Raw genomic sequence first — 16,406 nt, forward strand, 5'->3', positions numbered from 1 at the left:
TGTGGTGGATGGGAAGCGACACAGGTGCGAAGTGAACTCGGATGGTGGCATCCTATCACAACACAGGGCGGAAAGCTGGGAGACGTGCCAAAGCCGGACCTCACAATGAAGCTCAAACTAAGCAAACTCGCAGGCGCAAGCGCACCTCGCACCGCAGACCTTCTCCCCGCCCGCCCCCCGGCCGCCCGGGCTCCTCCGCACAGCATCCGGGGCGGGGCCTGGCAAGAGGCCCAGCGCTCCCTCCGCCTCCTCCAGCTGCTCCTTCCCAAACAACCCGGCGCTCCGCCGCCGCCCTCCGCCCATTGGCCCTTGGCCCTTTCCATTTCCGCCCAGCCCTCCGGAGCCCACCAATCACCTCGCGCTTGCGGGGAAGGCACCGCCCCCGAGGCCTTGGCTGGGGCTCCGCGGCCTCATCCTCCGGGCTGCTGCCTCCGCTGCTGCCCACCTCCTCCGTCCGGGGAGAGACCGCGGGGCCCGAGGGGCGGCGGCGGCGGCGGCGGCGGCGCGATGGAGCCCGGGTCGGGCGGCCGAGGCGCCGCGCGCGGGCAGCGGCCCCCGAGCGCCGCGCAGCCCCGCGAGCAGGAGCGGAAGCTGGAGCAGGAGAAGCTGTCCGGGGTGGTGAAGAGCGTCCACCGGCGGCTCCGCAAGAAGTACCGCGAAGGTAAACAGGCAGCGGGGGAGGGGAGGCGCGGCCCCCGCCCGGGTCCGCAGCTCTCGCCAGCCCCACGGGCCACCATGGACACACACGGGGCCGGCGCGGCCGTCGGCTGCCCGGGCCGCCACCGGCCTCCTGCTGTCGGCGCCCGGCACCGTGATGGGCAGTCGCCGCCGGCCGGGGCCCTCTCCCCCGGCGCTGCGCCGAGACCACTGTCACCGAGCACACACTCGGAGGGAGGGAGAGAGGGAGGGGCTTTCAGGTGAGACCCGAAGACAAGGGGGGAAATAATCCACCCAGGAAGGAGACTGGCAGAAGCCAAGCTGCCCCTCACTCTTCCTCGCTGGACCAGCCTGTTGTTCTGCTCGCTTGGCAACAGCCCCCATCTTCCTCTTCGCTTCTTGGCAAGGCCGTGCCGAGGCCTCCCCCCTGCCTGGGCTTCCAGGGCTGCGAAGTCATCAGGGCCCAGTAGAGGATCTCAAGGTGCTTCACCTGGTTTAACGGTGGGGAGGAAGCATAGCAGGCAGGGCCCCTCCACCGCAGCTCCATCTTCAAGTGTGTGGAGGCAGGCAAGAAAGAGATCTGGGGCAGGTCCTTTAGATACGGTGCAGTTTTGAACAGTGTCTAGCCACAGGGACTCTGAAAGACACGGATGCCATTGAAGCCGGCCGTAGGTGCAGCCCCCTTCATGGAAGCAGCTTTACTGGCTTTTGCTTATGCCGGAACAGTGTCTGAGGTTGGATTTTACGAGTTATCCTGGCATTTTGTAAATGGAGGCTCTCAAACAAAGCAACTTTATAAGATTTCTGAAGCTGAAAACTTGCTTTATTCGTCATATGCTCAAGGGAAGAAAAAAAATCTCTTTAGGTATTAAAATGGGATACTTCCAGCGGATTTTTGCTTTATCATAATTGCAAAATGCAAACTCAGCAGTGTTAGTCATTTAACTAGTTAATAATTTAGGTTAAAAGAGAAATATGACAGTGAAGGAACAAAGACCTGTGAGATCATGTTGCCTTTCAGTTATGCACTTTCCAGTTACTCTAGAAGTTCAGTCCAAGTCTTCTTCCTTTGAGTGTCGGCGCTGTGTTTTATTTTTAAAACTATTCCAAGTTCTTTCTTTGACAACTCAGTCCTGGCTTTTAATAGAGGCCATTTGATATCCCCATAGAAGGTTTATAGCTATTGTTTGATAGGTACCAATAGAAGAACCTTGGCAAGCATATTAAGGTATTGAATTTTTTTTATTAATATTGCTTTAGTTCCCAACCGCAATTCAATAAAATGAGTGGTTACCATAGCAACAGTTGCATCATTCTTGATAGTCACAAAATGCACTTACATAATGGAATTCTGTATTGGTTTTTATGTTGTTTGGAGAAATGAGGAAATAAGTGGACCCACTTTTCTTCAATTTATCGTGCCATTTTGTACAAATTTAAGGCACATCTTTTAAAAGAAAATGACTAGTATGTAATTCAGTTTCTATTATTAACCTTTTTGTAGTAATTTCATTGTTATTCATTATTCATTTATTCATAAAGGAATAAGTTCCACTTAAATTAACACCCTGCTAATGTGTCATTATCTCTTTAAGCTGCTGTTTATGCATGCTTAGTCCCACATGTTTAAACATGTCCTTAAGCCCAAATTCTAACTAGGGGAACACTTAGTTCATAATGAGGATTGATACTTAGAAATTACCAGAACTGAAAGCAATACATGTAGTTCAGAAGTGAGTGATTTGATGTGCTGTTAGGCAGGTAAAGGATTCCTGACAGTCTAAGCATTTGAATGAAGCTATTCTTTTGGCATTTTAATGCCCTAAATTCCATCAACAATCTAGGCTTCTCTAGGCTTTGCTCTAGTGATATATAATACCCTATCAGTTAACTTGCAAAATAGATGATCTGAATAAGTGTACCCTTTCCAACATTCACATGTGACACAGTCCTAGTCTCAGTTATTTGAATGCCTTCTGAGAAAGTCTAGGTAAATAACCCAAAGCAGTAAAAACTCCCACTTAAAATTGTGGAGTGTAAGACTATAAGAACTCATAGTTTTCATTAATGATTCTCAAGCATGGTTGATCTTAAAGTAGCTGCATTTTATCTCACATCTACAGTTTCTGCATCTCCATCATTAGGGACAGGAAACATATTAGCCAGACTTAGTGTATAACCTAAATTAATCCTTTCATTTGTATAGTGGACTCAGTCCTAAGAAGATCAAAGTAACTTACGTGAGGCCAGGATTGTTCATCATTAGTGCTGTACTATTTTATGGGAAAGAATAGTTTCCCTTCCATCTCTTACCCTGATGTTGGTGACTTAAATGTTAGAACATAAGAGAAAGTGGAGAGCAGGAAGCAGTGCTAAAAGCTGGGCAAGGTAAAAGATATAAACTGGTGGGTGTGGGCTGTGGGAGATCGATGTAGCTGAATTAGGGCAGTGGGCAGTACGGCTTTCCCAGGGGTATACTGCTAATGAAAGAAACGGCTTGGGGTGGAATGGGAAGGAACTACAGCAGTTACTGAAAAATAAGAACACCAGCGAGGGTTGAGTTTTCTTTGCCTTTATCTCTGATAGTGGATTTGAAATGCAACAGTAAGAAAAATGAAAATGAGACCCTCCTGCTATGATGAAAAAGGTTTTTCTTTCCCTGTTCTAATCTGTCCAGCTGGTAAGTGTGGACAGTGGTGAGCAGGCCCTGGCTGAGAAAGTGAGTAGTGTTGCTGGTCAGTGTGGACAGTGGTGAGCAGGCCTGGGCTGGGAAAGTGAATAGTGTTGCTGGTCAGTGTGGACAGTGATGAGCAGGCCCGGGCTGGGAAAGTGAGTAGTGTTGCTGGTCAGTGTGGACAGTGGTGAACAGGCCCGGGCTGGGAAAGTGAGCAGGGCTCCAAGGACAGGTAGATGGGCTCAGTGCACTTTACCACCTTTTCACTCTGCTCCATTTCCCTGCCCGCCCTGTGTCACCCACCACTCCAAGGTCTTGTGCCAGTTTGTATAAGAGAAATGAGAATTGGCAAGAAAGAGCAGAGTTTGAGATAGTGCTGTATATCTGAAGAAGTTACTAAAAGAAAATGTGAGCACAGTTCTAGAATTGGTGATGAAAAGGGATGTTTTATGTCCAGACATCTGTAGATAAGAGACTGTTATAGTTGAGTTTATGTGAAGGAAAGTACGCTTGATCATAATGTGTATAGACAGTATATTTAAGAAATAGCTAGTTTAGTTTTGCTTTCCAAACAAGGACTTTGTTGATTGGTCAGATTTACTTGATCAGTGTATCTGATTGAGAACTGAACTGGAGCCATGTGGATTTTCAGTTTTGGATTTGCTTTTTTTGTAGATTTGGTGTGTGTGTGTGTGTGTATATGTATGTATGCATATGCCTGTGAAGGCCAGAGGGCAACTTCAGGTGTCTTCCTTGGTTGTGTCCATTTTATTTTTTGAGACAAGGTCTCTCTCTGAACCTTAGAGCTCACTAATTAGGCCAGACAGCAATCCCTTGAGATCCATGGGATTATGATTGCATGGTGTTGGGCCTGGGCCTTGTATATTGTGTTAGGGATCTGAACACAGGGCCTTGTACTTGCAAGGCAAGCACTTTAGTGGCCAAGCCATCTCTCTAGCTGTCACTGCTTTTTGAGCAAACACCTGAAATGAGAGGATTGTGGAGAAACCATTTTAACCTGCACTTTTCTTTCAGTAGACTTTCTCCACAACTGTTAGTGAGTTGACCAGTTCTATGACCACCAAGAGATTTTGAACAGGTTCTCTTTTTTTTTACTTTTTTTTTCAAGTGAGGTTTCTTGTGCTTTTCCCTAGTCAACACCCATTCTGATAGAGTCAGAAAAGTGTGTGTGTGTGTGTGTGTGTGTGTGTGTGTGTGTGTGTGTGAGAGAGAGAGAGAGAGAGGGGGGGGTGCTCACATGCGTGGCACACATGCATATGCCTATGAGAGAATCTTTGCTTTATCGCTGTAATAGACTCCACCAAAAATGTAGGTAACTTAGCCCTAGAAGGTTTGTTTTGTTTTTGTTGTTTGTTTGGGGGGCTGTTTTTGTTTTTTGTTTGCAGGAAGAGAAATGAAAGAAGCTTAGTAATCAGGAACACTGATGCAGTTGATTTGAGTGAAGGGCACACAGTAGGTGTGCAGTGTATGTTACCTATTCGATTTTATCATTAGGTGTCTTGGTGGTATCTGCAAGGGGGTTATATTTCAAATGATAGCCTGAAAAGAAAAATATCAATGCAAATCCTTTGATTACCTAACTGGCCCCAACAAACATTAAGAAAACAAAACAAAACCCCAGATGTCATGGTTCTTAGTTTCGGGTCCATTATAAGTGTTATCTTTGGAACTTTGTAGGATATAACTGTCTATAGGGGGGAGTGAATGGGGGATGAGAACATAAGGGAACTGGATGGTTGAGCTGAGGGAGGGAGGGAGTAGAAGAGCAATGAAAGAGATACATTGATAGAGGGAGACATTATGGGGTAAGGGAGAAACCTGGTGCTAGGGAAATTCCCAGGAATCCACAAGCATGACCCCAGATTAGACTACTAGCAATAATGGGGAGAGTGTAATCAGATTACCCCAGTAATCAGATTGGTGAATACCCTAACTGTTATCATAGAGCCTTCATCCAGTAACTGCTGGAAGCAGATGCAGTGAACCACAACCTGGTACTAAGCCGAGCTCTGGGAGTCCAGTCAAAGAGAGGAAAGAGGGATTCTATGAGCAAAGGGGAGGAGAGGTCAAGATCACAATAGGGAAATCTACAGAGACAACTGAACCAAGCTCGTGGGAACTCATGAACTTGAGACCAACAGTTGTGCAGCCTGCATGGGACCAGACTAGAGCCTCTGCATGTGGGAGACAGTTGTGTAGCTTGGTATGTTTGAGGGGCCCCGGCAGTGGAATCAGGATCTATCCCTGGTGCATGAGCTGGCTTTCTGGAGCCCATTACCTATGGTGGGACACCTTGCTCACCCTTGATGCAGGGGTGAGGGGCTTGGACCTGCCTCAACTGAGTATATACCAGGCTTTGCTGACTCCCCATGGGAGGCCCCTTTTGGAGGAGGGGACAGCGGTAGGTCGGGTGGGAGAAGTTGGGGGGGAGTGGGAGGAGGGATGAGAGGGGAATCTGTGGTTGGTATGTAAAATAAATAAAAACTTTTTTTGAAGGAAAAAAACAACAACAACAACAAAACAAAACTCCATGGAGTATCCAGGAGCCAGAAAAGTCAGAACACTGAGGTACAGAAGACTGCAATAGGAAGTAATCTAGAGAAGAAATGAGTTAGGTGTGGTGGTATTGTGTTCCCCAAAATATTGTGAACTCTAATAAATTTATCTGGGGTCAGAGAACAGACAGCCACTAGATACAAAGGCTAGAAAATGGTGGCACTCACACCTTTAATCCTAGCATTCCAGAGATAGAAATCCCTCAGGATCTCTGTGAGTTCAAGGCCACATTGGAAATAGCCAAGCATGGTGACACACGCCTTTAATCCCAGAAAGCCAGCCTTTAATCCCAGGGAGTGGTGGTAGAAAGCAGAAAGATATATAAGGCGTGAGAACCAGAAACTAGAGGCATTTGGCTGGTTAAGCATGTGGCTGGTTAAGCATTCAGGCTTTTGAACAGTAATTCAGCTGAGACCCATTCCGGATGAGGACTCAGAGGCCTCCAGTCTGAGGAGACAAGACCAGCTGAGGATCTGGCGAGGTGAGATAGCTGTAGCTTGTTCTGTCTCTCTGATCTACCAGCATGGACCCCAATAACTGGCCTCGGGTTTGATTTTATTAATAAGACTCTTTAACATTCCTGCTACAGTTAGGTGTCTCTTGACACTCATCTGATAGAGAGTTGATAAAGACATATGTAGCAGGCACGATGGTAAAATAGAGAAAAATAAGAATATTTTGAAGGGTACAATAAGCAGTTTTCATAAAAGTAAAGAGGAAAAGGCAGTGATAATGTAAGATTCTTTGGGAAAAGGTTAGTAGCCATTCAACCTCCAGTTTAGAAATCATTATATATGGTTGAGTAAGAGTGCTTTGAGAACAGGGTAGACAGGCAGATCGGCTTAGTATAGGGATGGAGACAGTGATTTAGTGTGGATGTATTCTTTGGAAGTTGAAGTTTGGAAGCTCCATGTGGAAGAAAATAAACAAGACTCCCAGAAAAGTGATGATGATGTGGGAAGTGATGCTTGGGTACCTGTAGTTTCAGGGTACAGGAGAGAGTGGGGCCTTCACAGAACACAGGGAGCACTCCTCCCAGAAGTTGAGTTTCTTCCGTTCTAGCTGGGTTGTAAGCTGAAGAACTATGCATGCTATTTATGTTTCATTTACAGTAGAAGTACTCAAAATGACAACTTACAGTCTTCAAGAAAAGACAGAATTAGGATTCTTACATTCTTTAAGAAGTGGTGATTGGTTTTGATTCTGAAATATTCTCAGCATTAGCTTCCAATCTAGTGTGATGTTTCTTAGGCATTAGTGTGTGCCAGTACTCTGTTCATTTGAAAATGCTGATTCTTAGGCCCTAGAAAGCAATTGTGTAAGTTGGAAATTAGAACACATTTAAATATTTCTGTTTGCTTCTGATGCAGGTGAGACTATTGGACTGTTGGACCAATTGGGGTGAGGGGATGACACTGAACTAAGGTTATTTTGTTGTAAAACTAGATAGTTTGATACAAAAGAATGAAACTCATTCCTTGTCTGCCTATACGATGCTTCATTTCTGTAATAAAAACAGTATAGAGGAGGGAGGCACCAGTTGAGGTAGCTGGCTAAGTTAGTGATTTGACTGACTGCTTAGTACTTTTGTTTCACTGCTGTGTAAAGAGTTATTTATTTTAAGGTACAGTGTGCATATCAGCAGTTGTGTCGTCAATTTCCCTGTTAATAGTTTTGATGCCTAAATTGATTTCATATATTAGATTGTCTTTCTTTTTTCTTTCTTCTTTTTTTTGTTGTGTCTTCATATTTCTGTAGTAAAAATAAACATACCTATATTGATATCTAAATAATATAGGCAAATACTTCCCATAGCCCCTGCCATACCAACCTTTTATAACATTTATATTAATTTAGAACAACCCAGTGCTTGGAAATACCCTTTCTGACATAGATTGAAAACTGTTTGTCATACATAACAAAATTTACCTAAAAATCATACTATGTTGTTGAAAGAGCAATCGCACATTGTAAGTTTTAATATCTGACAGTGGTATTAAGAAGTCCCTGTTTTATTATGAAACATACTTTTGGATCTCCCATTTTTATTAGTTCTTGCTAATTTCTACAATCAGTGGGATCGCAATTATCTTCACATTGCATATATACCAGAAGAGTTGTTTGTAGCTATCCTACCTGTCCACCTCCAAGGTAGCATTAAGAATTGATTGGCTCCAGGACATTTTCCCTTGCTCCATCCCATTCCCACCTGTTCATGTAACATTTTCTAGAATATTCATCTTGAAACTAAGAATAGTGATACCCAGTAAATTTAGCCATATATTGTTTTCTTTACAATGTAAAATTCAAGTTATTAGTGAAGTGTGGTGGAATAAGCCTTTAATTCCAGCACTTAAGAGATTGAAGCAGAAGGATGAAGAGTTGGGAGACCAGCCTGGACTATATAACCCAACTCTAGAGAAAATAATAATAATTAAAAACCCAACAACAGCAGCAAAATAACCTATATGGATGAATCAGGTAATCTGTGTCACGTTATCAAATACTGTGGTTTAGAATTAGAAATCTTTCCGTCTCTTAAAATGCTATGGATGGTCATGTAGACTAGTTCCTTAGAATGTTTAGCACAAATTTTACATAAGTAAGTGCCTGTCTTTGTGTATACCACAGTTGGTGTGATCACTCCTGAATTAACTATCTCTTTCCCACTGAGCTTACTTCTTTCAGTAGAACTCTGCTGTTTGCCTAATTATCCTTAATATGCCTCACGTAGATTGAAGATTCATATACAGAGAAGGTAATATAAATAGCTTCTTGTTGATGGCTTTATCCCCGTTTTAGTGATCCAAGTTATTCTAAACACCTCCCTTTTTACATACTTAAAACTACAAATATTGGGGAACATTGTAACATTTGGCAAACTGTCCTGAATTAGCTGTGCTCTGTGTAGTGAATTCTCTTCTTCCTCTTACCTGCCACTCTGCCCTCCCTACCTATTGGTTCCTTCATATCACTCAGTCTAAGTTTAGTTTTAAGATTTTTTTTCAGACTGTAAAAACTAAAGATATTTTGATGGATATAATGTTTATATAAAATCATGGTAATAGTTTGTATATTTGTATATATTTATATTTGTATACCCTGAATTTACAGTAAAAATTTTATGGTCATAATAATAGTCTCCTAAATTTGAGAGGCTAAATTTATGCTATTTATAAAATATAATATCTGAGAATCACTGGTGTTCTGCTTTCTGGTGCCGGGAATGCAGCTTCACTCATGTCCATCACAGGGGCTGTTGAGAATAAATTGTTAATCTCACACCTGTAAAAAGAAGTAGCTGAGTATTGCTAGATCCTACTTGTGTAGCAGTTCCCTACTCACATAATTGAGTTCTGGTAGGCTATTCATAAGTCCTTTTATTTGCAAGTTTGGTATTACAGCAACTAGGTAGAAAGCTATACTTATATATTGTATATTGTTGTCATAGCTATGTACATAAATTATTTTCACAAAGGAGAAACAGTAACCCGGTCCTGACTCTTCTTACATTGTCTCCTTTACAAGAAGTGGTCGAAGACTTTTGTATTTTGGATGAAGTTTCTTCATCATAAATGTGTCTTATAAAAGGCTGCCTCATAAAGATATACTATAAGCATAAACTACTTTGCTTTTTTAAGTTTCATTTGACTCTACTTTGCCCTAAGCTTCATGGCTTTCTGTATTGTTTCACTGGGGTTTGACTCTCCAACCTTGCTATATATCTAGGCTGTTGGTTTTGAGCCATGAATATACAGTGGATTTATTTGTAAAGCATTGGAGTAAATGACCAGTTCACACTCTAGATCCATTAAATGAAATGTCTGTGTAGTTACAATGTACATTGAGAATTGGCAACCAGAGATGAGAACAACTGCCAGAAAATTAAAGATAATGCAGTTACAGAGATTAAATACAGCATTTGACTGATTTGGAAGCCCATCTGTTTGTGGTTAGGAAAGTCATTGCAGTTTGTTTGTTGCAGACCTTAGTTCTTGTCCATTCACATTTACAAATATAAAACTCAGGAAGAAAGGCAGGGTGCTATGGTGACTGGCGTATAAGCTTTTCCCAGTCAGTTATCAGCATCATGTCTTCAGGCTCTACAGTAGCATTTAAAAGTTCATCAGACTTGACTCTGCTCTTATAGAGATATAACATCTTATGGCCACATTGGCATTATACTTGAGTCACAACCAGAAAATTGCTCTGATTTCTAAAACTTTAAGACTTGTGTAAATCTTAGGTCCCTGGGGTGTTGGTTCTCTAGAATTTGGCCATGAAGTTAAGGAAATATATTCTAATCTATAGATTAACAGTTACCACGGTAAGTTTTAATTTTAGAGCATTTGCTCTGCTCATTGCACATCATTTTTAAAGCTTAAGTTTATTGATATGTGTAGTTCATATATGCCTTCTACCGTACAGAATTCTGTGAATGCTAATAGTTGTATGCACCTGTGAAATCACTGCCACAAACTATAAAACATTTCCATCACTCCCAGAGTTCCCTCTCCAGTCCTTCTATCTCTCCCTACTCACAGCCCCATACAGGATTTTTTTGTTGTTGTTATAGAGTTAACTTTCAGAGTTTTATACACTTAAAATTATATAGTATATACTATAGTATATAGTATATTTTCTTTTGAATTGTAACTTTTAAAAACCATGTAATGTATCATGAATTACAGGCTAAACTGCCAAGAATTATAACTTTTTTATGTATAAATGATAATAACTCCCCTGATACGTTATCTCGGATTGTCAGCACTAAATGGATTCAACAGTAAATCACACACACACACACATACACATACATTTATTACATATAAATAAAGAAGAGATTATGATAAAAATTAAGTTTTAGATATATAACTTGCTGTTTTGATGAAAATATATCTTACTTAATGATTACTCAGTCAATCTGGTTGACATCCATCAGTAACAGTTATTTTGTGTGTGTATGACTACTAAAAATGTACTACTTTACTAATGTATACATTCTAACATAGTTACAGTACTGTACATTAGATCTCTAAGGCCTGTTCATTTTGTAACTTAGTTTTTACCCTTTGACCAACATCTGTGTCTTCAACTCTTCCCTCTTCCTCAAACCTCTGTTGAGCACACAGTACTTTATATTTCTTTAAGCCCCTTGCTTTAGATTCCACATCTACATGGTCTGTGATGCATGTCTTTGCTGTGACTGGTATATTTCATGTAGTGTAATGACCTCGAAGTTCATTCACATTGTCAAGAGTGGCAGGATTTCCTTTTTTGAATTGAGTGATGCTTCATTATATATGTAAATACCATAATTCTTTTGTCTACTACTCACTGATGGACACCTGGAGTTTTTTTTTCCTTTTCATCTTGTAGTTAGTACCACAGAGAGCATGAGATTACAAAGTCTCTTTTACATATTGATTTTGTTTTTCATACATACAGAGAGGGAAACGGGGGAGAGATGAAAGGAAGTGAAAGCTTTGGGATGTTTTGAAGAAGCTCTATATTGTTTTCCATAATGGTAGTAGTATACTCTCAAAACAGAGTACATAGGCTCCCTTTTCTCCGCGGATAGTATAGCCATTACATTGTAGCTTTAATTGGCATTTCCCTGACTACTAGTGATGATGACCATCTTTTCATGTGCTTGGTAATCATTTTTTATGTCTGGCTTGAAAAGTTTTTTTTATCCACTTTTTAAAAAGACTGGTATAATTTTACTGTTGAATCTTAGGAGTCCCTATATATTTTCTATATTAATATTTTACCATTTGTGGTTTATAAATAAATTAGTTGTAGAGTTATATTCATTAAATTTCAGATCTTTGCTTTATATTTATACCTTTTAAGAATGAGAATTAGGATAGTTACTGAAAAAAATATGTCATGTATAATTAGGTGATAACAGCATGTAAAATGCACTGATTCACTTTTCTTGAATATAAGAAACTCATTATAATTTAGTGTTTTTGTTCAAATTGCTTTTCTTTAAGCTTAAAGATTTTACAAAAATACCTGTGAACCCAGTAGATGTGACTTCACTTCCACTGTAAATTAGTTGTTTATTTTTGTTGTTGTTTTAAAGCGGGTTTTTAATAGGAAAGGTGAATTTGTATATTTGTTGGATATATTCATACTTTGTCTCTAATATATATCCAATTTTTCTAGGATTCCTGTAGGGAGTGAATTTTGAAAGTGAGGTGCTGGTACAACGCTTGTCTAAGCATGCACAAAGTCCTGAGTTCACTTCCCAGAGCTGCATAAAATCAAGCATGGTACCACACTTTTATAATCCTATCTCTGGTGCTTGAGGCAGAAGGATCAGACGTTTAGTTCATCCAAGTTTGAGGACAGTCTCGGGTACACGAGACCCTTTCCACCCTCATCCCAGAAGCTTCTTCTGACCTCTAGTATGGGACTATAGGCAGCCGCCCGTGGGCTTTTCTTTTGAGTGGGTTCTGAGCAAGCACTGTACCTGCGGAGCCGTTTCTCCAGGCCCCAAGTTACTGTACTTTTTGAGGGAATCGATTTATTTTAGCTCACAGTGTCTTGCAGAGCCCTGCCCCTGATAGTTGAAACATGCAGAGGCTTGCTTACATCTCAGTGATGGACAGGAAGCAGTGTATTGTCCTTTTTAATGAAACATTAGTTAAAATTGTGGTTGACCTAATAACCAAGTGACTGTCAAAAGTCTTTAGAATCAACTTTTAACATATGTTTTATGTATACAGTTTGAGTGTGCAGAAGAAATTTGAATATACATGCTGGGCATTTGGTAACTTTTTTTTTATTAATTTGAGGAGCAGTGCTTTCAGAACCCACATTATAATACGCTTAAACATTTGTTAAATTCAGTATTTTGGACACTGTAAAAGCAGAATACTGTGGGCGGTGGTGATGCATACCTTTAATCCCAGCACTCAGGAGGCAGAACCAGGTGGATCTCTGTGAGTTTGGGGCCAGCCTGGGCTACAGAGCGAGATCCAGGACAGGCATCAAAACTGCACAAAGAAACCCTGTCTCATAAAAAAGCAAAATACTATGAAAAAAATTAACCTTTCCCATTTTTCTCTTAATTTATTTAAAATAGTGCCCTTAATCTTTCGGGAATATAACAGAAAGTGAAATTTTCTCATAATTAAAAATCAGCTATGTTTTCTGTCCATTTTTAGCCTTTAAACATTTACTGTAGTGTATACTTAACAGGCTTTGATATATTTGTTAGGTAAGGGCTTGAATTAAAAGTGGTTCGATACTTACAATGGACATAGAGATATATTAAGTTCATGTCTGGTTTGTTATAGCTTCACTCACATTTTATTTGTATGCTTTGCACTTTCTGTTTTATTACCTGTTTGATAACTTTATTATTTCATATAGCATTTAACAGTAATTTTTTTTTCTTCGCTGAGACTGGAGAAACAGCTCGGCAATTAATATGAGTTGCTGCTCTTCCAAGAATCCATGTTTGATTCTCAGCTCTTATGTAACAGGGCTCACAACTGCCTATAAACTCCAGCTCAGTTTATCTTACACCTTCTTCTGTTGGCTTTCATGGGCACCTGCACACTTGCACACACACTTTAAAATAGTCTTCAAAAAAGAAAAACCCTTTTCATCAAATACAGTATAAGAATGAAAATATATAAAATGTTGTTTATTTTCAGTTATATAGCTAAGTTCACTATGCTTACAATCACATTAACTTGCAGTGTGAGCACACTTTGAGGGTATGTAAACTCTACTGTTAAAGAAAATGTTAAAATATTAAGTTATTTGCAATTAAAATCAATTAAGCACACAGACAAATGTTTGAATCCTTTAAATGTCAGATAAGCAGATAATGAACCTCAAAACTACACATAAAGTACTCTTTAAAGTTGCTGTTGACTGTGAGGAATACAGAGGCCTTTTAAAAAGCCATTTGGAAATAGGTTTCTCTATAGTTTTAATCATCTTTACATCTTTTAGCTGTTAGTTAATTGTAGAGTAAATCAGGTTTTAGAGTCTAAACTGACATGGTCAGGACACTGAGAAGTTTAATAGAGGGCAATAGTGTCTCACATAACCACCTTTTAGTTCTCAGCGGTAATGGGCAAATACTGAACTCAGTCACCATCTGTGACAAGAGTTCCACTTTGAGTGTGTTCTGTTTTTCTGCTACTTTTCTCCAGCACTTTGGAGCCTTCAGGTGATACGTCCTTACTCAGTACGTGCATACTAGAGCCCAAGGTTTCTAGCATTCCCTAGTTAATGGGAACTAGGATAGCTAGTGCTCAGACTTCCTGCCCTTGGATCCAGTAGCATTGTGGACATGGTGTCCTCACCAGCAGTGTCACTAACAACCCCTGGACTGCTGTTGGTTTTTTCTCCTAGCTTTTTCCCCCACCTCCTTAGTGCTGATGTTTAGGACTCTCTTCCAAATAAAATACAAATATTCAAGTTTTCAAGTTTTACCTACCATGTAGAATATAAATCAAGTCTTGCACAAATGAAATCAGTTTTCAGTACTCACAGGTTCTTTGAAATACATTTGATAATAAAATTTTTATGCAAATGGCTCACATTTACAAACCCATGTAACTCATTCAGGTATTTCTGAATAATGTATGTGTTACATAGGATAGTGAAACAAGTCCAAGGGGCCCTCTAAAGTTGATACAGAACTCTAATCATAAAGCAGCTTTAAAACTGCACTAGACCTCATTGAGTCATTTAGTACCAAGTCTGATGGATAAATTTAAGAACAGTATTATGAGCTCCCATAGGTGTATGGGAAAATCACTAATCAGAGTACTGCTTTGAAGACCTCTTATTCTGTTTATAGTCTTAATACATCCCTCCATCTGATAGATGTTGCTAAGAAAGAAATTTTTGAGAATTTATTAAATTATTATTTGCTTCTTGGGGGACAGAGAAGGCTAACCTGATTTGTAACAAATTAAGAGCCCAGCCCCTTCACAAATATTAGTGACTAATGAAAGTGTTAGTTATATTAAGGGCGTAACACTCCTTTTCCATTAGTTATGCTTCCGTTTACTTTGGAAATAAAAATCAGTATTTAGTCTATGAATGATTGGTACTGTGGTCTTCTAACTGGACAATGTGTATATGAGTGTGTTGTACCCTTACTTGTGTTGATGGGCATAGTCAAAAGTCGAGGGGTAATAAATAGGTTTTCAACTCAACATTTACTAGACTGTGGAACTAAAGTAGCCGGTAAATAGAATCAATTGGCTGCTCTTTAAATTTGAATAAATGTGTTGATTGTTAAAGAAAAAAAGACTTAATCATGCTTGGAAGAAGAGTTTGGATGTAATTAACCCCACAGTTGACTATTTCCTTACGTTTATTCTGTTATTACATAAATACCTAGACTTAGATAAGGTACAAGAGAACTCAATTCCTTTGTTTAAAGATGTTGAAGGAAACCAAAAAAAACTGCTTAAGTCACAGCTGTTTACAGAAATTTTATGTCGCCAGGTATCACCGGTTTTAGATTGAAAAGATGCCCTGTCTCATAGGTTGAAAGTCTTTTTACTAAAAGAAGCACTCAACAAAACCTGGGTCCAAACTACAGAACGAAACCAGAAGCCGGTAAGGAGGGCACACAGCACCCACCACGGCATCTCCATGAGCACTGCAGTGTCAAAGCAGACATGTTTCTTCTGGACCAACGCAAAACTCACCTTATCTACTGACCCCCAGCTTTTCTAATGATAAGAGCTGTCATTAAAAGAAAAATATATTCTAGCTTTGAGGCAGAAAACATAGTTTATCAGTTGAATGCCTTAAAATCGTTTGATGTGATGATTTTCTCATGGGTCATTATAAAGTTAACTACATTTTAGAAATAAAAGTACAAGGTGTCAATTCTTGTTTAAAATTTAATACTAGCTGGGCAGTGGTGGTGTAGGCCTTTAATCCCAGCACTTGGGAGGCAGAGAGAGCAAGGCGGATCTCTGTGAGTTCGAGGCCAGCCTGGTCTACAGAGCGAGATCCAAGACAGGCACCAAAACTACAGAGAAACCCTGTCTACAAAAACAAAAACAAACAAACAAAAATTAATACTAAGTGACAAGGCTTCACATTCATTATGATTCTGGCCGAACAGTTTAGATTTAGCTAAATAATATTAAGAGGGGGAGTTTTTTGGTTTCTATTTTGAAAACGCGGGGTTAAAGCAATAACAGTCCAGTGACCCAGCAAGCAGCCCTGATCTGAAGTCACAAGCGGTGAACACACATAGCTCCATTTGCTTTATCCTCAATGAACTCTTGAACTTTGAAAAACTGGAAATTAAATTTCTTTAATTACAAGTATTTTTTAAAAATCAAATATTTTATATTATTCATCTAAACACTAAGTATTATAGTGTGGCTGCATTTAGTTTAAAGTTAATTGACAAGTTGGAGGGTTTGGGGTTTTTTTTTATCCCACTATAGGAGTGAAACTGGGATTCTAGAGTTCCAGAGCCCCGCGTTAATGCTGT

The 16,406-nt window shown here is 40.1% G+C and overlaps 1 protein-coding gene across 1 annotated transcript in view; it reads left to right on the plus strand.

Moving 5' to 3' along the window:
• The first annotated feature begins 337 nt into the window (after positions 1-337).
• Positions 338-16,406, plus strand: part of Bmt2 (base methyltransferase of 25S rRNA 2 homolog) — a 59,557-nt gene continuing 43,488 nt past the window's right edge. The window contains exon 1 of the mRNA XM_028871790.2: positions 338-661. Within this exon, the coding sequence (XP_028727623.1) occupies positions 508-661 (154 nt within the window). The 5' untranslated portion in view covers positions 338-507. The remainder of the gene's footprint in view (positions 662-16,406) is intronic.

This window comes from Peromyscus leucopus, chromosome 3 (assembly GCF_004664715.2).
Source record: "Peromyscus leucopus breed LL Stock chromosome 3, UCI_PerLeu_2.1, whole genome shotgun sequence".
Lineage (NCBI taxonomy): Eukaryota > Metazoa > Chordata > Mammalia > Rodentia > Cricetidae > Peromyscus > Peromyscus leucopus.